Genomic DNA, 13,885 nt, shown 5'->3' with positions numbered 1-13,885 from the left:
ATTTGGCACTTCGGAGGGCTGATTTCCCAGCTTAGAGGGCGGATTTGCCAGCTCCGAGGACGCCGCGGAGCCGCCGCCCCCGGGAGGCGCTGCTCGGGCGGCGCGGAGCGCGGCGTGATGGGCGGCGCGTCCCGAGGACGTCTCGCAAGATGGCGGCGCCCCCGGACATGGAGCTCTCCCCGAGCCTGAGCCTGGAGCTGCTCCCCACCGACCCGCTGCTGCTCATCCTCAGCTTCCTCGACTACCGGGATCTGGTGAGGTACGGGCAGCCCGTGGGGATGGCATGGGCGGTCCGGGGGCATGGCAGGGGCGCGGCGGGCGGAGCTCCCCGGGCTGTGCGGGGAAAGGGCTTGCCTGCCTCCGGAGGAAGCGCTGAGGGGAGGACACGGTCTGAGCACCTTTCCCTTCCAGCAGCACCGGGCTTTCTCCTCTTTTACCGTCATCTTTCTAACAAAATGAAATGTTCCCTCCTACTGAGAAGGTGCTGAGGCCCTGGCACAGGCTGCCCAGGGAAGCTGTGGCTGCCCCATGCCTGGAAGTGTCCAAGGCCAGGTTGGACGGGGTTTGGAGCAGCCCGGGATAGTGGAAAGTGTCGCTGCCTATGATAGGAGAACTTAATGATCTATAAGGTCCCTTCCAACCCAAACCATTCAATGAATCTGTTTCTCTCTCCTCATTATGTGTTTGTACCTAAAGGAAGCAGTAAGTAAATTTGGGAAATCAGTATTTCCCCGAAGCTTGTGTTTCAACGGGCCAACAAAGGGTGGTCTTGCTGCTAGTAAATGTATTCTACGGTTTGAGGAAAACCAAACGAAATGAAACAGGGTGACTTTTCAAGGGAAAAAAAAAACTTGGATGAAAGTGGCAGGTGCCTCTTGGGCTGAAGGGTTATGAATCATGTGGAGATGAAGTGTGGTTTTGGGTAAAACCTCAGCAGGCAGGTGCAAGGTTTGGCAGTGATTGAAATCACAGTGTTTAATCAAAGAGTGAGGAATAAGCATAAGAAGAAAACAGAGTATTACCAGAAATGTGGGAATTTTGGTTTTTTATTACCCCTAATAAATATTAGTCAAGAATGACAAGGATATCAGGGAGAATTCTGTTAGGATATCAGCAAAAAAGACATTAAGCATAGACAAAAATGATAACAGTTGTTACGGTGGCCCTTAGATATTTGATCACATGCCAACTTCTCCATTGTTTGTGTAATTAGTGAGAATGGCTTGAATTTCACTTTTATCATGTTTGAAGTCCCATGTTTCTGTGGTGCTGTGACTTACTCCCTTCCAGAAATTACAGGCTTGGTTGATAAACACCAGTACAATAGATTTCTGCAAGGGCTTTTTTCCATTGGGATATTTCAGTTCCCCACCCCTAAAAATATAAAAAATCCCCATGTCGCCATGTCATGAAATTTTTGCACAGCCAGGTGTGAATTGAATGTGTTGGTGGGGATGTGGATGGAAGGGGTGATGTCAGGGAATATGGGAGAATCACTTTGTTGAGGTTGATTTTGAGATACTAATACAATTCCAGTTTAGTTTATAAAACCCCCAAAAGCAATAACTGGGACCTTGTTTGGTGTCCTCATTTGGGGTTAATGACAGTCTTTGAAACACACACCCGGCACTGTAGAACAAGCTACCAGAGGAAGTGATGTTGCCACATCTGAACTGATGGTGTCTTTTGGAGACTTTCTTCAAAGTTTGTTATTTAAACAATTTAAAGAGGAAAGTAAGTTTGTAATACTCAAACTGCACATGGTTTCTGTAGCTTACTGTGGAAAAGATGGGGCAGAGCCTGACCATCCAGATAAAAAGGGATTTAAATCATAGCATCTTGTGCTACTGGAATGCTTTCCACTGGTGGAGTGGAGTCATGCTGGAATCGTTCAGGCACTGTTTACTCTGGTGTAGGTCTGCAGGGTGACCTGCTTTACAAAAATACTTAATTGCTGCCAGTTCTTTAAGTGTGTGGAAAAGTAGTTCATGACTTACACAACTGTGATGAAGAGCTTTAACCATTGTAAGCACAGCTCTTAAAGGACAGCCAAATCATTTTCAAACTCTGCATTTTTTCTATGAGAATGTGATGCGTGATACAGCATTTCTGCCTGTTTGTTTTGCTGCAATCACATTTAATGATTTTATATTTATAGTTGCTGCTATTTGAATAGAAGATTAAATCAGCTATCAAGCCATGACCCACTGTGGAAAAGACACTGCAAAAAATACTGGCTCATTTCAGAGTAAGTGGGATTGTTTTAAGCTTTTTTTTCCTATGACAATAAATTTCTAAAAGATGTTCAGCTGATTTTCAGTCCATCTTACACCCAGCTCATACTCTCAGCTTCTGCATAGCTGAGAAAAGCTGAGTAATGAAGGATGTGAATTAGCTTTTCACCAGCTCTGAGGTTCACTACCAGACAGAGCTCTGTTCAGAAGGCACTCTGTGTGAGGGAGTATTGTTTCTAAATTTTCCCCTAAGTAGCCCAAATGTTTCCTAATTCTGTTCCAACTTGCTGTTGAATAGATGCTGGAATTAATTGAGTTTGTGTAGCTTTACATGGCACAGAGTGTTCCTGGGTTAATGTTATGCATCCCGTTCCTGCCAAGTAACAAATACCAACTCCTTGGGTTTAGAAGTCTCTTTAAGCTGCCATTTGAACACATTTTCTCCATGTGCCCTCAGGGAGGAAAAAAGCAGACGGAACCAGAGCTGGAGAGCCATCTTCATCAGCACCTACTCTGATTTGGGAAGGTACATCCACTACTATGCCACGCTGAAAAAGGCCTGGGATGACCTGGAGCAGTACCTGGGGCAGTGGTGCCCGCGCATGATCAGCTCTCTGAAAGGTACCTGGCACACCTGGCAGTAGCTTGGTTCACCCAGCCCTGCCTGTTATTAGGCCTCATGCTGCTTTCATGCAAGGTGTGTGCTTTAATTAGCAGAGTCCTGAAAGTCAGGTAGATGTGCTCTCCCTTCCTTGCAAACCAGGCAGAGTCCTTGCCCAGTTCCTACTGATCCAAAGATTCTCTGAAATCAAGGTGATTTTTTTTCTAGTGACTGCTCTGTCTTTATCACACTTCTAGGCTGCTCTGTCCTATTGTTTGTTATTTTTTTAGTGTGGTAACTCCATTGCTTTGAGGACCTGCTCGTGGGATTTTATTTGTGAGGTTTTCATAAGAACTCATTATAGCACTGCCACATGAAAGTAGATGTTCTAATCCGAAGCCAGACAAAAAGAATGTTGTTGAGTTTTATTTTTTTCTGTAGGTCTTACAGTGGCCCAGTGTTGGAACATTTTTTTCCTTTCTGTTTTTACTCCCCTCCTAGATTCTGTTTTCAGTTTCAATTTCTATTTTAATCCTTGAAGTACTTCCTGTGTTCTAGGTCGTAAATCACAGCTACAGTGAGTTTTGGCTTTTCTAGTATAGGGGACAAAAAAGCTTTTACATTTTCAACTGCATTTCAGTTTTTTGTATGAAGCTGACTTTTAAACCATGATGTCTAATTTAACCTGATCTGTGAAATTAAGAGACAAATGATCTCTTAAGAGACAATATTAAGAGACAGATTATCTCCTTCCCATTTAAATTTTGTATTTTCTTGGTTTGCTTGGATAGTGCTGGATCCTTACATTTTGCTAAGTATTTTTCAAGACAGAATGTGATGCTTTTATTTATGTATGGAAAAACAAAAACAAATTTCAAATTACCAATTTCCACTCTTACATAATGATGGCAGGTTTTGGATAAAATTTAGGCCTTTTTCATATCATTTGTAAGGGATACTGTTTCCATGAGTTATGTCCTGTTAATGAAACAGATAATGATTATGAAAAGGGCTTTAAGAAAATGGGTTGGATCAGACCAATTTTTGCTGGAAGTGAGGGTGTTGGAACGCCCCTGAAGTGCATGTGGAAATGTAAGAATAGTTCTTCTCCACCCCTTTGTGTTATTGACTTGAAAATCCCCCTTTTACAACCCATTTATTGCTTCAGATTCCAGGTGAATGGGGGCTGCAGCCAGCATTTGTGTCACTGATGGAAGTGGAAACTGAAAGAAGCAACCCTTAGGGTGATGGAAGAGTGAAATCAATAGAGATTGAGAGCTGTAACTGGGACTCAGTTGTGGCAGTGTTGTGAGGGAAAGGTTCATTCCATTAATAAACATTTGCTGCTTTCAGGCCTGTGGAGGTTGCACTGCACTGAGATTGGTGCTGTATTAAATAATCAATTAGAGTCATCACTTTCCTTTCACATCTATGCAATACTCACTGTGTACCACCCAGCACACAGTGAAACCACCAGATACTGACTTGAGTCCACACTGGTTGGATGAGGGCATTTACAGATTCCATGCTTTGTGTTTGAAATGCCTGCACCATCCTTTGTTTTCCAGAGAGTGTGAGGGAGGAGGATCTGGATGCTGTGGAGGCACAAATCCGCTGCAAGCTCCCCGATGACTATCGGTGCTCCTTCCGTATCCATAATGGGCAGAAGTTGGTTGTTCCAGGGTAAGGACTGAAACTACTTACCAAGTATTAATTCCTTTTGTATTTCTTAGACACTTCACTTTTTAAAAGGTGAAATGTCCCCAGAACAGGATAAATGAAGCATTTAAATGTATTGTGACTGAGTCACTGCTTAAGTGACACTTCCAGAATTGGCTGTCTTCTAATCTTGGAAGTAATTGGAAGCCCAGTGTGGTTTTCTAATTGCTCAAATTATTTTTCCACTTCCCCTTTTCCTAATGAGAACCCTTGTCAGTTTTTTGCAACAACTCTAAACTTCCAGCTGTTAGACTTTTAATCATAGCACTGCAAGTTGCTCCCCTGAAGTTTGGCTTTGTATTACAGAAATAAATTAGCCCCTTGCACTCTTTAATCTTCATTCTTTAGTAATTATTTTATTCTTTAAAATGGTTAGGGAATGACTTGAAACCAGTTAGTCATATTAAGGTAGAATCAAATTTTCAGTTCTGCAAATTAAGTTTCCTCAGTAGAAGATTTTAATATTTTATGCAGTTTCTACAGTGACAAACTCCTTTTTACATTAAGGTTAGAAGGCTGATGACCAAAGTTTCTGGTATTTCTGCTGTAGAAAAATTAGGTGCTTGAAGCACCTGATGAAGTGCTGCAAACAGAAGCAAAAGATGGAAAACTGCAGCAAATCTTTGCAATGTCTGTAGGGAGGAGTGCACAAATACTGCTCTGCTGAAACCTTCACTCATAAAGAAGGTGCAGCTTTCTCCAATTTGAGTGTTTTATGTGCAGAAGGGATACAGGAAACTATTTTATGAAACCATAAGGATGATTTCTAGTTCTGTTTTCTAGAAGACACTTCAAAATTTTTTAGAGAGGAGATAGGTGCCCTAGTTCTGTAGATTTCAAATGGTGTTCCGCAGCCATTTGCACCCTCTCTTCCACTGTTTCACTCCCAAAAAGCCTCCACTGTAATGATGTGGCTATGGAGGGGCTGCAGGAGCAGACAGAAAGCTCTGGGGAAGTCTTCCAGCTTGGAGAAAGGTTTCCAGGGGAAGGTGTGGTCCCACGGGGGATGAATACTGGGAAGATGAGGGGTAGGCAGTGGAAGTTTGTGCAGCAGGTTGTTAGATCAGAAACAGAAACTATGTGGGACTTGTCCTTGTTAGGTGCTTCAGGTTTCTGTGTTGGCATGTTGGCACAGCTTCTGTAGAACATACTAATTCCAGGCCAGACTTCCTAAGGAGAAAGAGGAATGGAACCTGTTGCCCAGGATAGGATCAGCTTTTAGCATGCTGACATGTGGCAGCTTGCACCTGAGTCACTGCTTTCATAACAGCATCTGCAGGAATTTGCATCTCATTTGCCTTTCCCTGGTGTTCCCAGCTGGGAGTGTGGGTGTGGAGTGTACACTCAGGTTTGGCTGATGTGAACTAATAACCTGGTGCAGCATGTGGATGTTCAACTTGGATTTCTGTGATGGTGTTTGCAGGGGTCCCAGGATGAGGGAGGAGATGAGAATGTTGACTCCATGTTTTAGAAGGCTTGATTTATTATTTTATGATATATATTATATTAAAACTATACTAAAAGAACAGAAGAAAGGGTTTCATCAGAAAGCTGGCTAAGAATAGAAAAGGAGTGATAACAAAGGCTTGTGACTGACAGAGACAGTCTGGACAGCTGGGCTGTGATTGGCCATTAATTAGAAACAACCACATGAGACCAATCACAGCTGCACCTGTTGCATTCCACAGCAGCAGGTAATCATTGTTTACATTTTGTTCCTGAGGCCTCTCAGCTTCTCAGGAGAAAAAACCCTAAGGAAGGTATTTTTCAGAAGATATCATGGCTACAGATTTCAGCTCAGTCTCATATCCATCCAGAGCATTGAAAGAAGCAGTTTCCAAAAGATGACCGGGCAGCTTTGCCTTGTGAGTGATGTTGGTGTTCCCTGTTTCTGCTGTCGCAGGCTGATGGGCAGCATGGCCCTGTCCAACCACTACCGCTCCGAGGACCTGCTGGACATCGACACGGCGGCCGGGGGCTTCCAGCAGAGGCTGGGGCTCAAGCAGTGCCTGCCCCTGACCTTCTGCATCCACACTGGCCTCAGCCAGTACATGGCCCTGGAGAGCGTGGAGGGACGCAACAAATACGAGATCTTCTACCAGTGCCCAGTAAGGAAGATGTGTTTGTGTTCCCACAGTACCTCTGTGCTGATTGGTAGTGCAGGAGCCTTGTGGGAAGTTGAAGCTGTAAATTCTGTGGTCATGGGAGCACTGTGAGTTTTACATGTCTGAGGATCTGACTGGGACTACAGTGATGTGTCAAGACTTCAGGTTTAGTGAGGATAGGGAAAGTGATATTTAAATTGTAACCTTGAAAGTCCAATGCTCTCTAATATGTCCTTAACCTTCTTTCCCTTTTAGGAGCAAATGGCTCGCAATCCATCTACTATTGTTATGTTCATTACAGGTAACACTTCAGATTAAATATTCAAAATAAAATAGTCAGTGTGGGATCATCCAACATATTTAGAAATGTTCCACTTGGCTTAATCTTGGTTTACCATGGGGTGGAGGGGAAATTCCATGCACAGCATTTCTCTTAGCATTTTAAAGGTGGCAGGTAAATAGATTCACTTCCTCCTTTCAGAGCTTTATACAAGGTTTACTTTATACACAGTATACTTTATACAAGGTTTGCATTTTGTGGATTAGTAATAGAAAGGAGAATAATAAACTTGGAGTCCCTTAGCATTCCAAAAGATCAAAGGGGACAGCACACACAGCTCATGCTCTAAGGAAGAAGGGGTAAGTACACTTAATCTAGCAGGAGTGGGAGTACTTGATAACACGTCAGGGAAGGCAAGGATAATAATTTCTTGGTAGCTCAGCTTCAATCCAGTTTTGAATCAGTAATATTGACAAACAGTTGAACTCTCTGCTTTTCTATTGAACTGTATATTGCAATGCTTGGAAGATTTATGGCTGAGAAATTCTTGTGCAGAAAGCTGGCCTGTAAAACTCTTCTTTGAGAATTAAATGTGACAGCTTGAGAGTGTGCTTAGCAATCAAGCTGTTCCATAATAATGGCTGTGGGTGTGTGAAAAGCTGCTCTCAGACAATGGCTACAAGTGTACAAAATCCCAGAATGGCATACAGCCTTAGTCTTCTGAGCTTGTAGAGGAGTGCAGAGTGTATCTCTGATTTATCCCTCTTTTAAAGGTGAGGAAATGCTGCAGTATTCCTTAGAAGGTTTCCATATGGAATCCAAGTGATGAGACCCTGATTATGATGTTAAATACTTAGTGAAGAGATTCTTTGTTGGCTGTGTCATTTCTGGAGGGTGCACCCTGAACTCTTCAGTTCTTAATTGGTTTCTCCAAATGATCCTTGTTGGTAGAATGATCTGGAATATTGACTGAGTCATCTCAATAAGCCTGAGAGTTTTTAATAAAAATAATCAAAGCTTTAAACTTTTTCCTTGAAGTATTCACTGTAAATGTGCTTAGTGGTAAATTTGCCCATCCTTAGGAATGTTTTCCTTCCTTGCCATCTAGGTACATCTTACTTGGAATGGTTTACATCTTATGTAAACAAAGTTGTCACTGGAGGTTATCCTATCATCAGAGACCAGATTTTCAGGTATTGTGACTGGGATTTGTAACCTCAGTGCCAGGTTTTGGTGCTGCTTCTCTGCATGTTTACCTCTCCCCAAGTAGTTTCAGGTATCTGATACAAAAACTGGTGGTGGGGAGAGGAGAAAGCCCGTGAAACTACTGAAAATGAACATGTAAATCAGAATGCTTAAAGCAACTTTATTTTTTTTAACCAGAATCTTCAGATTGCATTAATGGGACCAGAATTTTGCATTATAAGTTACCTGAAGTTTAGCAAACAACATGATATTTATTCTGTGTGCCATGAGTGTGGTTTTGCTGCAGGACTGTTCAGAGTTACTAAAAAAACAAATGTTTCAGCTAATTGGTCTCTTGAATATGTAAATGAGCAGGACTTGTTCTGGTGTTTGAATCTTCATGCACTTGCAATTTCTTCTAAATACAATCAAGAACTTTAATTCTGTCAAACTGGAATGCTGTAGAACCAAGTCCTTGGATCTGTAAATAAATTTGCTGCTAGAGTTTCTGGGTTGTTTTCTTTTTATAATGACACATCCCTATTTAAAGAAATGTTTTTATTAATATTAATTATTAATAATGAACCACTTTTTGTGTTTAGTTTTGTGTATTGAGTGTGCAGAGCTGTCTGCAGAGTTAATGCTCTCCTCTCTGCAGGTATGTGCATGATAAAGATTGTGTTGCTACCACAGAAGATATCACTGTGTCTGTGTCCACCTCTTTTCTACCTGAACTCAGCTCTGTACATCCACCACATTATTTCTTCACTTACAGAATCAGGTAAAAATAACTGAATTTATTCTTACAATGCAAGGTAGACCTGTGGGATGTTCAAAACAAATTTATGCACAGCATTCACAAATGTCCTGAAATGAACAGGAGGTGCACAATATGCTGTACTTTTCAATAAAATAATCCTGATCATTACTTGGTCAGGTACACAAAGTACCAGTCAAATTGGTAATTGCTAAAATGCAGTAATGGGTAGGGGAAAGCAGTTGCAAGCAGCTCTTGTGATTTAGAAAAGGGTAAAAGATACTGAAGCATGGAGATGGATCCTGCCAACTGATTTGGGCCATTTTAGTGGGTGTTTTCTTTTCCCAGTCTGCTTGGTGATCCCAAGGGCACTAAAACATTTCTTGAAAGGACTGTGTTATGTTCTTTGGCTTCTAGAATTGAAATGTCCAAAGATGCCCTTCCTGAGAATGCCTGTCAGCTGGAGAGTCGATACTGGAGAATAACAAATGCCAAAGGTGATGTGGAAGAAGTTCAAGGTCCTGGAGTAGTTGGTAAGTGAAAAATTACTGGAGAGAGTATTTAATGTTCTTGTTATTAAAATTCTGTTATTGCCTGTTTGTTGGGTTGTGGGCTTTGTATCAAAGTCAGAGAAAAAGAGATGTGTCCCTCTGTTTTGGCTTTCAAGTTTGTAAGGGGTATCTGAACATCCTTCTGCTTAACCCTCTCCAGTTTTTGTAATATCACTAATTGCTGAGCATCAGTTTATGCATCCACTGGAATACAAAGTGATCTGCCTGAGTCTGTTGTGGAGTGCAACTCTTTAGCAATTGCTAAATGTTAGCTCTCCATCAGTCCTTACCATTGTGATGTGATATTTTACCCACAGGAGAGTTCCCAGTTATCAGCCCAGGGAAGGTCTACGAGTACACCAGCTGTACCACGTTTACCACAACCTCTGGATACATGGAGGGCTACTACACTTTCCACTGCCTCTACAACAAGGACAGATTCTTTAATGTCACAATCCCTAGGTTTCATATGGTGTGTCCAGCATTCAAGGTGTCCACAGCATGAATGGTAAGCAGAGATGCAGTTGGGTAAAACAAACCCCAAAATGATAAAAATTACAATTACAGTGCTGAATAGTGTTTGTGTTGCTGATTCCATACAAAACATTCCCCACGATTCAGAGCTCCTCACTGGTGCCTGCAAGCATGGCATTGCATGAACTGCTTGGGTTTCAGAGCTCCCTCCTTGGTGGGAGCACACTCATTAATTGCAGCCATAATAATGTAGCTCTCTATTCAGACATGCTCTAGTTAATGACAGTTTAAAAACTGTAGAGCCTATGATGTGCATTAGTTCTTGCTGAAAGTGCATTTTATGAAGTCACTTAATGACTTTGCAAATCACCAAGATACTTCAATTGCTGTTAATTGCAATGTAGTTTTAGTTTGGAGATTGTGGGTTAATTATATAATTTCTCCTTTTTCTTTGACATATTTAGAGAAGAGCTCTTGATTTATTTTATCCCCAGCATTAGTGCAAGCACTGAGGAGCTGTGAGCTTTCCTCAGGAGCAAGCAGCTGCTTGCACACTGTGACAGGTTTATCCCAGGATTTCAGACACTCATTCCCAGTGGCTCTAATAGTAGGTGCCAGCAGATGTCGTGCTTCTAACAGAAAATGACAGCTCTTGCTCACATTTTTGGGAATTGTAACTGCCTTCCTAACTTCCTTCCCTTCAGTAGATTGGGAAAGTAATTTGCTGTTCTCTGTTGCTCCACTCCTATTTTAAAAGTAGTCATGACCCTTTTCTTTTTAAGTTACTTTAGTAAAAGACAGCCTAAACCACCAAGAAAATGGGTGCAGCTGAGCTACTGAACTGTGGCTTTACATAATTTAGGTATGGAATATTGAAACCCAGTGGATCCTTAGGGAGTGAAAGGTCAAGTAGTTTAGCAAAATGACCTCTGTTGCAAATTAACCTTGGTTTTAGGACATAGATCACAATGTCTGCTTCAGCTAATGGGTGTGATAATGCAGCCCAGATTTTTCTAGGCAATTGTTAGTGCTTTCTTAAAATTAACCTGAAGGGAAGATTTTATTTAACCCTGAGTGTGTTTTGTATCAGGCAGCAAATCCCAGTGAATCTGCAGTGGATGAAGATGAAGATTCCACAGGCATTGATGACTCCTGAGATCCACATACAGTGTTGGACATTCCTGTACCCTCTGGATACTGCCATTGGGATTTCTGCCCAAACAGTTTGTGTAAGCTGGACTCTTCAGGGCTAGTGCATAGGAATATCTCTGACTGTTGTAAATGAACTCTGTTGCACATCAGGGCAACTAGCATGAATGTTGGTGCCAGTTCTCATATTCATTAAGAGTATAACTTCTATTTCCTTGGTTTGGAAGTGGGGGAAGAGGAAGGTGTTTGGGCTTTGTTTACTTTTTCTGAAGTGTGAAACAGCTTGATAGTCCAAGGTACTCATATCTCACATTTTTAAAATATTGCCTTCTTATGATCATACTGCAAATATGGTGTAGGGATTTGGTTTGTACAAAGCATTAGAAGGGTGTATCCTGTTGTCCTTTCTCGTGAGTTTCTGCTCTGGATAACTGCTGCTAAGAATGAAACCTGCAGTTTGGTCTGAATATCCCATTTGGGTGAGATTAGGTGCTGTTATGCTATTTTTTTTTATTAACATAGTAATAGCAAAAAATTCTGGTCATCAAAATGTATAAATTAGGAGTGAAACTGGCCTTATTTATAGACAATCTATTTGTCAGTTGGATTTTATGCTAAGTGACTCTGACTGGAGAATGCCTCTGGGAATGTAGTGTCCATGCATAATCTGCCACTCGTTAAGTAAGGAATTTCTCAGTGACTACAGAGTATGGATTTGTAAATATGTTTTGAGGTTTTTTTTCTGTTACATGATGTTTGCTGTTGTCATAGGTGACAAATTTATGTTATGTATCATGTTTTCCTGAGCCCTGGATGAATTTTTGTAACTCAATAAAAAAGAAAAAAATAAATAGGAGGCTGGCAGAACAGCAGATGGCTAGAAGATTTATATTTAAAGAAGTATCTGTTTGCTTTATCTTTTTTTTGTTTCTGTTGTCATTAATAAACAACTGCCTCTTTTGTTCTCAAGTGCTAAGTGGGACTGTTTTTGCCAAAACTTGAGCAATAATTTTGTGACTAGCACTGGTGTAGTCAGTTCTTTCTTTTGACAACCATATATTGTAGGTTTATGAGTAGACTGGTATATTGTGGTTCCAACTCAAATTTTCCATTATTGACTAATTTCCAGATTTCTCTTTTTTTTGCAAGTCCAGGTATTGGATTCTTCATGTGCTCAGAGCTTTTCCTGATGCATTTTCCACAGTGGCACACGGTGGAAAAACAAATATTGAGTCTGATCCCTACAACAACAGTCATTAGGTGAAACATCTCCAGAAACTAAACCAGCTTGTGTTGTCCCTCAAAACACTGAGTTGCTGGAATGCTTCCAAAACACGAGGATTTTTGAGGATTACCACACTATTAGCTGTGAGGGGTAAGAAATTTCCACAAGTTTGGCCAAGGATCAGTACAAGAAGGTTTTAGTGGAACTAGAACTTACTGCAGGGCTGTCAGTGCACTGTGTGTTTCCAGGCACAGATAAACCCTCATGGTTGGAGGCTGTTCTTGGGAAGTTTCCTCCCAGGATCTCGATGTTCCAGTGCAGTGGAATCAGCTCAAGGGCATGGGACTCTACACAATAATCACTGCTAACTCTTGGCAATTTCACACATTTTTGGGGAGTGGTTCTGAGCTGGAATTCTTGCTGTCTGTGGGAGAAGTCAAGGTCCAGGACAGTGCTGTGCTTTCAGCCCCTGAGCGCTGCCGTGCCAGGGTTTGAGGCCTCGGCTCTGGGCACAGCTGGTGGCAGAGGGGTCTGGAGTGAGGAGGCAGCCAGGCAGGGAATGGAGGGATTGCTGCTCCTGCCCTGAGCCCAGTGTGTGTGTGTAGCAGGCCAGAGGGTGTTGCTTTGCTTCAGGCAGCTATTTCAGAACAGGGTGTGTTGCCTGGAGCTGCCAGCGGTGCTGCAGCTCCTCATGATGTACATTTGAAGTGGGGCTGAAGCCAGGGGCTCCTCACCCCTCCCAAGAGGTATGAATCATGGAGTCAGTGTGAAATGGAAAACAAAGGAGTTGGTGATGTGTGGCAGCACTGCGGGACTGTGGGAATGTTCACTGAGCAGCAGGAGAGAGCGGAGTCGAGGTCCCCGTGCCACAGACAGCACCTCACTGCTCTGGGTGAGCACAGGTGTGGGGCAGGGTCACTCACTCCAGCTGCCCAACATGTCCTGTAGTCACTGGAATCACAGCAATGTCCTTCCCTTCAGCCACCCTCCTGCAGGCTCAGCTGAAGCTCTGCCACCTTCTCCTGGCTCACATCTGGCTCTAGTGCTTGGTTAGGACTTGACCTGGCCAGCTAAAACCAGCTTTGTTGAACACCCGTGGCTGAGCTTGTGGTGAAACCCTGCTATATCCAACACAAACATGTGCCTGCTCTGCTCCTTCTTCTGTCCCTATCCTGAAAGTCTCTTTATAATTGTTCTTTAGGATTCCTTCAACATTTTTGTGGGATTTTGCTGGCTGAATGGTTTCATGGAGGGCACCTTTGGCCATGATTTCTTTGCCATCACTGCATCACAGAGAGAAAAACAAGTGGTGTGCCAGCCAGTGAAATAGAAAAGCCTAACTGAGAGTTGCTGTGCAAGTTATTCTAGTGTTCTGGTGTTATTGTTTTTCTGTCATTGTTTAATTTCTCAAAAGTTATGCAAAGAATTTAAGGTGCAAAATTCAGGTCAAGTTTGAAATACTGTTTAACTGTGATGATACAGATAAATGTGTGCTCTGTTGGAGGACTCTTGCCAGATTTTGGGGAAGGAAAACTGGTAAGTGTTCAGCAGTGGCTGAAGTTCCTTGATCCCAGTTCCTCAGCTAAGTGAATGAATATGGGTTTT

The 13,885-nt window shown here is 42.3% G+C and overlaps 1 protein-coding gene across 1 annotated transcript; it reads left to right on the top strand.

The window, feature by feature from the left end:
- The first annotated feature begins 91 nt into the window (after positions 1 to 91).
- FBXO3 (F-box protein 3) lies at positions 92 to 12,024 on the top strand. Its single transcript, XM_059474746.1, has 11 exons — positions 92 to 259; positions 2,159 to 2,248; positions 2,692 to 2,855; positions 4,404 to 4,518; positions 6,458 to 6,662; positions 6,915 to 6,960; positions 8,048 to 8,132; positions 8,783 to 8,905; positions 9,299 to 9,414; positions 9,750 to 9,940; positions 10,997 to 12,024. The coding sequence occupies exons 1-10, from the start codon at positions 150 to 152 to the stop codon at positions 9,935 to 9,937; spliced, it is 1,242 nt and encodes a 413-aa protein (XP_059330729.1). The 5' UTR covers positions 92 to 149; the 3' UTR covers positions 9,938 to 9,940; positions 10,997 to 12,024.
- Positions 12,025 to 13,885: the final 1,861 nt, after the last annotated feature.

This window comes from Ammospiza nelsoni, chromosome 6, assembly GCF_027579445.1.
Source record: "Ammospiza nelsoni isolate bAmmNel1 chromosome 6, bAmmNel1.pri, whole genome shotgun sequence".
NCBI lineage: Eukaryota > Metazoa > Chordata > Aves > Passeriformes > Passerellidae > Ammospiza > Ammospiza nelsoni.
Note: the sequence above shows the minus strand (reverse complement) of the source record. Positions and strands in the feature narration are given on the sequence as shown.

Bases quoted from the DNA above. Each gene is read 5' to 3' on its own strand.
- FBXO3 (XM_059474746.1), top strand. From the start codon at position 150: ATGGCGGCGCCCCCGGACATGGAGCTCTCCCCGAGCCTGAGCCTGGAG. The intron at 8,133-8,782 runs GTATTGTGACTG...TCCTCTCTGCAG, and splicing joins ATCAGAGACCAGATTTTCAG to GTATGTGCATGATAAAGATT. The intron at 8,906-9,298 runs GTAAAAATAACT...TTTGGCTTCTAG, and splicing joins TTCTTCACTTACAGAATCAG to AATTGAAATGTCCAAAGATG.